The 10,661-nt window shown below is 43.9% G+C and overlaps 1 protein-coding gene across 1 annotated transcript; it reads right to left on the reverse strand.

The window, feature by feature from the left end:
- Nucleotides 1–1,759: 1,759 nt before the first annotated feature.
- Nucleotides 1,760–8,966, reverse strand: LOC130384840 (arrestin domain-containing protein 3-like). The gene is made up of 6 exons (XM_056593210.1): nt 8,625–8,966; nt 7,684–7,741; nt 7,246–7,393; nt 4,119–4,215; nt 3,375–3,631; nt 1,760–3,198 (listed from the first exon to the last, which is right to left on the reverse strand). Exons 1-6 carry the CDS (start codon nt 8,878–8,880, stop codon nt 2,407–2,409), a joined length of 1,608 nt encoding a protein of 535 aa, XP_056449185.1. The 5' UTR covers nt 8,881–8,966; the 3' UTR covers nt 1,760–2,406.
- Between the last annotated feature and the right edge of the window lie 1,695 nt (nt 8,967–10,661).

Below are 10,661 nucleotides of genomic sequence, written 5' to 3' on the forward strand. Positions count from 1 at the left end.
TAACAGCAGGATTGCAGAGAGTATTAAAAAACAATAGATCTAAGAAATTAGATATTTTTTGAAAAACAATGTCATTATAAGAAATAGTTAGATTACAGTTAAAAAATAAATGGGTGCAGGCTTATGATTATTATGGTCATGTTAAGAATAGCTTTCGCCAAATGTCATGCAGTACCTTTTCCTGCATGACATTTGGATGATGAACACTGTCCCCCACAGTGTTCATCATCCATTTCCTTTTTCACATCCATTATCCCAGGAGGCTGCGGCCCTCTCGTATGAAAGACAGATTCTTATTATTATTCTTATTAGAGTACATGTAATTTAATTTTGCGCGCACACACTCACACAATAGATCCCATATCGCATCTTTTAAATATTCAAGGCCTAATAATCTTGTTCTCTATTCCTTACTCCCATACATATGCAACTTGTCATGATCATTGCACCCCACAACATAAACTGTAGACATACATTACAGAAAAATTGACATTTGTGGTACAGTGTGGTACAGTGGCTCTTTAGCATTATTCGCAAAAATAGTTGTCACCAAAGAATCCCGTCCGATTTTCTATGTAGTGATAGTGATTGTCATGTAGGTAAAGCCATATTATTTTTGGTTGTTGTTTAGGATGCGTCTGAAACAATTCTAACTTCTTGAAGTAGAGATGAGACACAAAGAATAGATATACATATATTCTTTCTAAATGTTTTTGGTATCATACCACGGCTGGTCCCGGCCCCAACGTTGTTCAGATCACCTAGAGCTGGTCTTGGCTTAATCCTTGGAGACAATGTATCAAACAGACCTACCACATAACAAGGATTTGTTTTATCCCCATTGAAACACAAAACTAATAATAATAATAATAGAGTGATATATATATATATATATATACAGTGACATTTCTCAAGTTTTCCTGGTTCCAATAAACATCACTGGTGACTGACTGCAGACTAGATTCTGACAATGCTTGAGTCCAAAAAATATAATGTCCAGAAGTTTGTTGGGTTTGCAAAAAAGGTCTTGCGGTTTATTTTGTACAAAAATAAAAAAAAACGGACTTAGAATACCTGAAAAAAAACTACCTTTGGCTTAGCCTTTGTTCTACAATGGCTAAGCCATTGTAGAACAAACTTTTTAATGTGTAATCAGCCAAACTTGGCACTCCTGTCCATCTCCTATTATATGCACACAGGCACTCAATACCTGTAGAGGTCGCCAAAAACAAGCATTGCGCACAAATAATACCAAACAGAATCTCTCTCTCTGTCTCTGTCTCTGTCTCTGTGTGTGTGTGTGTGTGTGTGTGTGTGTGTGTGTGTGTGTGTGTGTGTGTGTGTGTGTGTGTGTGTGTGTGTGTGTGTGTGTGTGTGTGTGTGTGTGTGTGTGTGTGTGTGTGTGTGTGTGTGTGTGTGTCGAGCCAGTGGATCAGCCTTGGGGATTGACCCTACCCTTTACCACAGACCACCTCTGGCCTGTCAGACATCCTGTTGACAATTGCCTGTCCTGGTGGTAGATAAACTACCTGTAACACTTTAACTAAATAAGTGCGTTCAAAGAGTCTGGCTCATGAAAGACATAGAATTTTTTATTCCTCTCAAACAAATAAGGAAACTAATACAAATTGGTTTGACAAAGAACACACACCCACGCACTGTTTAACCAATCACAGAGCCCCCACAACTTCCGGTCTTGGACTGGATGCACTAGCGATTCCACCAAGTTCACAACCAGCTTAACCACACACACACACACACACACACACACACACACAACCACACACACACACACACACACACACACACACACACACACACACACACACACACACACACACACACACACACACACACACACAGTTTAGCCACTCACAGAGACCCCCAAAACTTCCTGGCCATTGCCTGTCCTGGTGGTAGATAACCCGCCTTTAACACTTTAACTAAACAGAAAATGTGGTTAGTGCAAAGTGAGGTTGAAAATATGTTTTCATAAAGACACAGTTTCAGATGTAAAGAAATGTTAAATGGCAAGTGAAGGGATCATATAAGGGATTTGATTTTTGAATAAGCAAAGAGTGGGTGATCAACCATATCATAATGCCCCAAGTTCAGTAGGACCTTGTTTCCTGGAAAGTAAATGAAAAGAGAACAGGAAATGTAGACGATACAGGATTATTTAAAACGAAAAATGTATTTTAGTACGTCCAACAGTTTTTCCACCCTTTCATGTAGCATGTAGGCATGATACTGATCATACTTTATTTATACGTATAGTGTATAATAATTACAATTCTTATATTTTCAAATGTGTCACACATTTCTGCCATACATGCATGGCTGAATAGTCTTCAATATAAAATGGTCCATTGTAGGGATATTGAATCATCAGCGCTTTCTGTTCAATTATTTTGGCGGTTTATCGTTGGTTACCGGGGGGAATATAGACAGATATGAAGGAGGTTCTTCATTTTGTCGGGATAGAAAATCGGTGCCCATCCCCGGCATTTGCGGTGGCATGCTATACGTGGGGCCGTTGTAGCAGGAGGCCAACGACGGCGGGGCGTACTGGCCGGGGTCGAACGTCGGTGCAGAGGGCAGAGCCCCCGGAGCCGCCGGTGGAGGAGGGCCCTGGAGAACTGGGGGGGGCGCTGAGGGCTGGGCCGGGGGTCCATACGGAGACTTGTTCTGTGGCACGTGCTGGTAGTTAGCTGCTTCCACGGCACCAGGCGCAGCGGGGCCCGGGCCCCAGGCTGCTGGGGGCCCGGAGGCTGCTGGGGGCATGGAGGCTGCTTGGGGCCAGAAGGCTGCTTGGGGCCCGAAAGCTGCTTGGGACCCGAAGGCTGCTTGGGGCCCGAAGGCTGCTTGGGACCCGAAGGCTGCTTGGGGCCCGAAGGCTGCTGAGCGGCCGAAGCCCCCCAAGAGGGACCATAGGCTGAGGGGCTTATGGTCCCTCAGCCTATGGTCGCTCAGCAGGCCTATGGTCCCTGCTGAGGGACCATAGGCCTGCTGATGCGGAGCTGGCTGAGAGCCGGCGGCGGGGGGAAGATTGTCGCTGTTGCTTGGGCTCCCGTATGCTACAGGGGGGTACGGCTGGTTCATTCCCCCGGGCCCTGGGCTTAACATGGAGCCGGAAGGGGCAATGACCAGTGGAAAATTGATCTCTGGGTCTGTGGCAAAGCTGATGTCCAAGTACACCTAGGGAAACGAGCACACAATGAGATACCCATTTATATTTGCATGACTTTTTATTGTAAAATATATATTTGGGTAGGCCTACATTGGGGAACATCCAACGTCTGCACTTTATTTACACAACCTTTTATGAATTTAGGCATATACTATAACCATTTGTCATCACATTGAGCTCCTACCTTAAAATTATATTCAACTGAAAGGATTTCACAGTTCTGGATGGATAGGATCGTGTCAGGAGGGATCTTCAATGCACAAGTGACTGTTTTTTCACTTTCCTTCTCAATAACCTCCCCAACTAACTTACAGATTTCACCACAACTGAACTTTGTAAAGCCGTGCGCACGGTACGTAACATACTGATTCAAAGAGAACTTGGGGGTCACGTCTTTTGAGGATGTGTTTTTGACTTTAACAGTAACTGCCACAGTTTGACCTATGGAAAAAATATAGATATTAAATTAACAGATTAGTCCACACATATTCACATGAAACAACTATGTTGAACTGTTTGTTGTAGTTTTTGTAGAGTAGCTGCAAACAGGGTGGTGCGGTTGGTGCAAAGCGGAAGACATGAAAGGCTGTTTGAGAAGCAACATCGTGTAGTTTGTCTTACGGCCTATAGGTGGCTCGTGATGGTTGGGTGCAAAAAGAGCCGCCACCATTGTTGGTCAATGTAAAAATGTGGTGTCATACTCTTAAATATCTAGTAAGCATACTCTTCAATCGACTAAGATCTAAGTGGTAAGGTCAACTTCATGTGTGTTTCCCATTTTTGTATGTGACACATAAGCTCTTCAGTGGTGTGTGTGTGTGTGTGTGTGTGTGTGTGTGTGTGTGTGTGTGTGTGTGTGTGTGTGTGTGTGTGTGTGTGTGTGTGTGTGTGTGTGTGTGTGTGTGTGTGTGTGTGTGTGAGACATTACCCGGGGCGTAGACTCCGCTCTCCACAAACACCTCCATGTGTACGGATCTTTTGGAGAAGATTCCTATGTCTTTATCCACTTGGCCAACCTGGCGGGTCTAGAGTAGAACATGGTGAGCAGGGACAATGTTCGTAAATGTTGACTTAACTGATCAGCTACAGGTAGGTGAACCGGTCTGATACATGGCTTAAGTAACTTAAACATCCTGAAATTAGGAGGTTCCTGAAATTAGGTGGAGATACACACATGACAGTTAGTCTCACAGTGATGCTAGAATGTGTCCAATGTAATTCAAATGTAGCCCAATATTGAAAAATGGATGCATACAATGGTCATACTTTTGTCTATAACCTCCTTTAAAGAGCCCATGCCATTAAAATCACATTTTTCCTATTGTTTGATAAATAACATAGGTCTGAATAAGTTTGTGAGCTGTGGTAAGTTTGAAATCTATGCAGTTTGTCTGCTGAATGCAATAGGCAATGAAAGGAAAAAGGCAGAAGAAATGAGCTAATCTGGATAAGGTGACACTGTGACGTAGCGTTGTCAAATTATTATTCATGGCCCTGCCCACTTGGTTGGTTCGTAACCACCCACAAGAATTCTGAAGGAGTCGTGATTGAGCTAGTGCTAAATGCTAATACGTGTACGGTAGTTGCTTAGTTCGTAGTAACAGGCTAGTTACAGAATTTTGAATGCAATGGCAGAACGACATCGAACTACATGAACTGCGACATGCTGCCTGCCGCCGGTTGCCGCGAGGCACGTTCTCCGACGTCTCTGGTTCTTCCACTTCCACATCAATCTGTAGTAGACAGAACCGTGCGCTGCCTGCTGCCTGCTGCCGGCGCGAGGCACCACCGCCCGGCTGACCGCTGCCGGGCGGTGGTGCTTCGCGGCGGTGGTGCCTCGCGCCGGCAGCAGGCAGCAGGCAGCGCACGGTTCTGTCTACTACAGATTGATGTGGAAGTGGAAGAACCAGAGACGTCGGAGAACCCGACGAAGTCCTTTGTGATTCATTATATCGTCTGGACGTGCACACAGCTTTTGTCCGTGATAATATGTATTATTTGAATGCAATGGCAGAACGACATCGAACTACATGAACTGCGACATGCTGCCTGCCGCCGGTTGCCGCGAGGCACCACCGCCGCGAAGCACCACCGCCCGGCAGCGGTCAGCCGGGCGGTGGTGCCTCGCGCCGGCAGCAGGCAGCAGGCAGCGCACGGTTCTGTCTACTACAGATTGATGTGGAAGTGGAAGAACCAGAGACGTCGGAGAACCCGACGAAGTCCTTTGTGATTCATTATATCGTCTGGACGTGCACACAGCTTTTGGCCGTGATAATATGTATTATTTGATATAGATATCTATGTATTATATGATATTATTTAGATATAGAGCTCCAGGACTGTAACGCAAGTGTTGTACACACGTCGGACTCTCGTCTCTGGTATTTCTCCAACGAGACTCGTAGTGGGGGTTATCTCAGCCATGGTTGAGAATGAATTGGGGGAAAGGAACTTTGGCTTTGACTCCCTGAAGTCATGAACCACGACATGGAGGAGAAAGGGATTGTTGACCGCGGTCGTCTCCCGCCGGAGCCTCGCTGCCGATGGACCACCGCCTCGGCTTCAGGAGGCGGTGATTAGCGCTGACCGCTGCCGAGGCGGCGGGAAGCAGGGCTCATTCGCGGCCAACAATCCCTTTCTCCTCCATGTCGTGGTTCATGTAGCCTACTTCAGGGAGTCAAAGCCAAAGTTCCTTTCCCCCGATTCATTCTCAACCATGGCTGAGATAACCCCCACTACGAGTCTCGTTGTAGAAATACCAGAGACGAGAGTCCGACGTGTGTACAACACTTGTGTTACAGTCCTGGAGCTCTATATCTAAATAATATCATATAATACATAGATATCTATATCAAATAATACATATTATCACAGCCAAAAGCTGTGTGCGCGTCCAGACGATATAATGAATCACAAAGGACTTCGTCGGGTTCTCCAACGTCTCTGGTTCTTCCACTTCCACATCAATCTGAAGTAGACGCGGTCGTTTGAGATTCATAATAACCTATCGTCTGGAGGCTCACACAGCTTTTGGCCGTGATAATATCTATTATATATTATATGATATAGATATCTATGTATAATATGGGTTTCAAAGAGCCATTGCGATACATCCACCGTAAACAGAGCGCATGGTACCGTGGCTACAAGCTGCTCAGGGCCAGGTGATAATATAAATTATATATTATATCATATAGATATCTATGTATAATATGGGTTTCTACGAGCCATTGCGATACATCCACCGTAAACAGAGCGCATGGTACTGTCAGTGGCTACAAGCTGCTCAGGGCCACACCCCCACCCCCCCTCCTTGACCTGCCTTGACACGCCCACCGTATACAGAGCGCATGGTACTGTGGCTACAAGCTGCTCAGGGCCACACCCCTACCCGCCTACTTGACCTGCCTCGACACGCCCACCGAAACAGCGCGTTTGGGGGAAGCTCAATGTGCGACTGTTTCGGAGTGACTGAAACTCTGCACCACGGCTGAATTTCGGGGACGTCTTTGAATACTGTGTTTGTGGCCCACTAATACCTATATTAAAGCATCCATAAATAGAATGGCATGGGATCTTTAAGGAACTTCTTAAATCTTTATTTTATAGTTAGTCAAGCAATTCAGCTCTACCAAATGTGAATAATATCTTCTTTTAAAAAAATGTAAACTTATTTTTTATTTAAGTTAAGTGATGTTTGTCCAGAGAAGAAAAAGTAACAGTCACTTTTTTAAATACCGAATTGATCAGGAAGGAAAGTGAGGACTCTGAATTGATCCCATCACTAGGAGCAGTGGGCAGCCACACAGTGCAGGGGGGGACCCACTCCAGGGCTTTACCCTGGTGCCTAGGCCAAGGGCACCGGCAGGAGTATTCACCTAACCATGGATGGATTTCTAAATGTTGATGAAAACTAGAGCACCCGGAGAAAACCTAACTGAACACGAGAAGAAAATACTGACTCCATACAGAAAGGTGCCCCCCCCATTGATCCAATGACCTTCTTACTGTGCCACCCATCCTGTTACCAGGTCAAGTACGCCATGTCTACATACCATCAGGTGGCTGAAGTTCGAAATGGCCTTCGATGCAAAGTTGATCTCCAGTTTTACATTGCTGTCCAACCTCCAGCTCATTGAAAGCTTGGCTTCCAACTTGTAGACGATCTTACCAAACAACCCGCAGAAGGATGAGGGCATACTCCTATTAAAGCACACAGAGCAGAACAAATAAAATAATCAGAACTGTCCATGCGTGAGAAAAAAGTAACTTAATTTGGCTGATGTGTTTCAACTGATGTGACATATAGGATGCATTGTACTGTGGAAACCAGAGGAATTTGCATTCTGGGTCTGCCCCTGTTAATAAAGCCCCATGGAAGTCGAAAAGGAACTGAGAAGTCCCAGTCTCACATGCATCACAGAATTTGCCTGGGGATGTAAGGCTTGGTGCATTCTGTTACCTTAATAAGAATTGGATTGAGAATTACCTACCCGGATGGAATTTTGAAGCTGAATTTATACGAGTGATTTCCCTTGGAGATTTCAGTGTCTGCATGAGAAATGTCATTGTGTTAAATATATAGTTAGCATGATAAGAGTATGAAAAAGGAATGCGATCATACTTGATTTTTTTAAATAACTGCACTTGAGTGCTATAGAAAGTCGAGCAACGTATAAGCTCATTCTTAAGCCCACATGGTGAAAGGTTGAAGTCCGTGTTGCAGTTGCTTGTTGGTAATACAAATTTAAACTGTTATCAATTGTATTAGATGTTGTTGGGTATCACAAAACGGAATGTAAGATGAAAAGCAGGTACTATTTTAGCGGTTTGCGGTTGATTCTCATGTCCCCCACAATGCATTGCACGACGTCACGCTGGGGAGACGACAGACCACAGCCGCATTGAGACCCTTTAGAGTAGAGACTAGTAAGAGAATGTTCAGCAGATTATACAGATAAATATATAAATGCATAGATATTTAACAATTATTTGCCGAAGGCAAAATGATGTGAACAATTATTCACCTCAGGCTCTGTGAATAGTGGGGAATAGCCTCCGAGACCGAAGGTTGAGGGGGCTATTCCCAACTATTCACTTTTTTTTATCAATAAAAATGGCACAGTACCAGAGGTAACAAGTAGGCCTATGTCATTAAGAAAACACTCGAAAAAACTCAAAACACTGGCTGCGAATAGGAAGCGGTCATCAGCATGGTTTCACATGTCCCATCTGGTAATGCTGCTCACAGAAGACATTTGTATTCCATGAGATATTTGGAATGATTTAAAGTCCATATGGGCAAATTCATTGTTGTTTGTTGACATGAACCTCTTGCAACTTTCTCACCACCATTCATTATTTCGAGTGGATGGTGGGAACATGTATCGGATGCTTTGATGTTTGCAAAGACATAGACCGTCGTTTCACTTACCTTTTGTGTTTTCAGGAATCAAATATTGTTTAAGTTTAAAGTACCTCCAGTGTGCAGTATGAATGAGTTGGTTTTCACCAATCTCTTGGCTCCAACGCACATTTGCGTCGCCTTTAAGTTTGACGAAAAAGGATTTAACTTTCGTGTCTTTTTTCAAACACATCGTCACTGTGCCCGTTAAAGTGTCTCCCTCGGAAAACGTCCTTTCCTCGTTAAGTGCATCGTAAGTCAACGTTAAATCCTTTATTGTAGGCATTGTCGTACTAGCGGTAACACCTTATTAAATAACTACCCAACGCATAAATTGCGTTTTTTTTTTGGAATGAGGAGTCTATCGTTTGTCACGCTCATACTAGACCTGATATCTGAGTGGCACGAGCGCCTGCTTTATAGATCCATGGTCCCCAGTACTGCAGGCTATTCACACTTCGAATGTAAACCTCTAGCGCCGTCGGCTGTTTGATTTTGACAAGTGCTTGAAAAGACCTGGGCCCATCAACGCGCTTGCACTGTAACGACGTTCAAATGTGTAGCTGTCCACTGACACGGTGCTGAAATGGGCTCTGTAGAGCGGGGGGGACGCAGGAATGTCGCAGGAAAATGGGGTTAAAAAAGGGTTAAAATATCTCCCCATCGAGGCCAACAGCAGAGTAGTCTATGAAAATACTAGACTGCTATAATATGAATGCTAAAGATATTAAAACACAATTGACATTAGGCTTAGCCTTGCCTCACAAAGGCCTATCAGTCCTTATCCTCAAGGCATTTTACTCCCTGAAATAATTCCATGTTAAAAAAATCTAAAATACCTAATATTTATCTTAAAGGCACCCAGTGCAACTTTCGAGGCTTAAAAATAAACATTCAATTTCTAGTCTTTTTTACACGTAGTAAGTTTCAATAACTCCATACCATTACATACCGACATTCAAGCAGCAAAGATGAGACGTCGTTGTGTGGTGAGAACTGATAGAAAATCGATAACAACAACAATGCCGCCATTTTCTTTATTTTTTGTAACCTACAATAAATAAAGCAGGCTTCCAGTCAATGGAAAAATGGCTTCTCCCCACCGGCGATTGTTGTTGTTTACGATTTTCTATCAGTTCTCACCACACAGCGACGTCTCATCTTTGCTCCTTGAATGTCGATATGTAATGGTATGGAGTTGTTGAAACTTACTACGTTTAAAAAAGACTAGAAATTGAATGTTTATTTTTCATTGAATGTTTACATAAAGTTGCACTGGGTGCCTTTAATGTGCTGATTTCTGAAACATGCTTTGCGCAGCAAAGAGAGCCGACTTCATCTGATTCCGCATAAGTTTTCTAGAATATTTGTAGACATTAAAAATGCAACGTTCCATTCATTCATCATCATTCAAACGCAGAGGCTAGGCACACGGATATTGCTGACCCGATAAGAAGAGCTTGGTCTAGACCAGAGGGGTGTTCCACGAACGGAGGTTTAACAAACACTGAGTTAACGCTGAACTCTACGTTGATTGACCCTGTGCCGACCAACCCAGAGTTTTCGGTTCCACAGCAGCGGTTATGCATTGGTTCAATCAACTCTGGGTTGGTTAACACAGGGTTGTGCGCGTCCACGCCAAACTTAAAAAGACGTGATGTATGGATCATGGAAACCCTGATCGATATGGCGAAACGGGCCGCTTATTTCAATGAAATGGAACTCCAGGTTCTCCTGGAGAGCTATGACGAGGAGAAGGACATTATCACAAGAAAAGGGAACGCTAAAACCTCTGGAACCCGGAGAACCAAAGCCTGGCAGCGGATCGCTGACCGCGTAAATGCGTTAGTTACACGTCAAAAGCATGATCCTTAATATTTGAGCCATGAATATATAAATATCCCAGTTAAGCATTCTTAAAGATCCTACCACATAACCCCTTTCTTCTAAAACAATATGTACTCCGATTGCTTCCAAGCGGTCAGAGGATCAAGTATAAAAATGAAGTATAAAAAACATACAAACTGGTAAGCTTTTCCCACCATCGTATTGGTATACATTTAAATA

This window comes from Gadus chalcogrammus, chromosome 6 (genome assembly GCF_026213295.1).
Source record: "Gadus chalcogrammus isolate NIFS_2021 chromosome 6, NIFS_Gcha_1.0, whole genome shotgun sequence".
In the NCBI taxonomy this organism is placed as follows: domain Eukaryota; kingdom Metazoa; phylum Chordata; class Actinopteri; order Gadiformes; family Gadidae; genus Gadus; species Gadus chalcogrammus.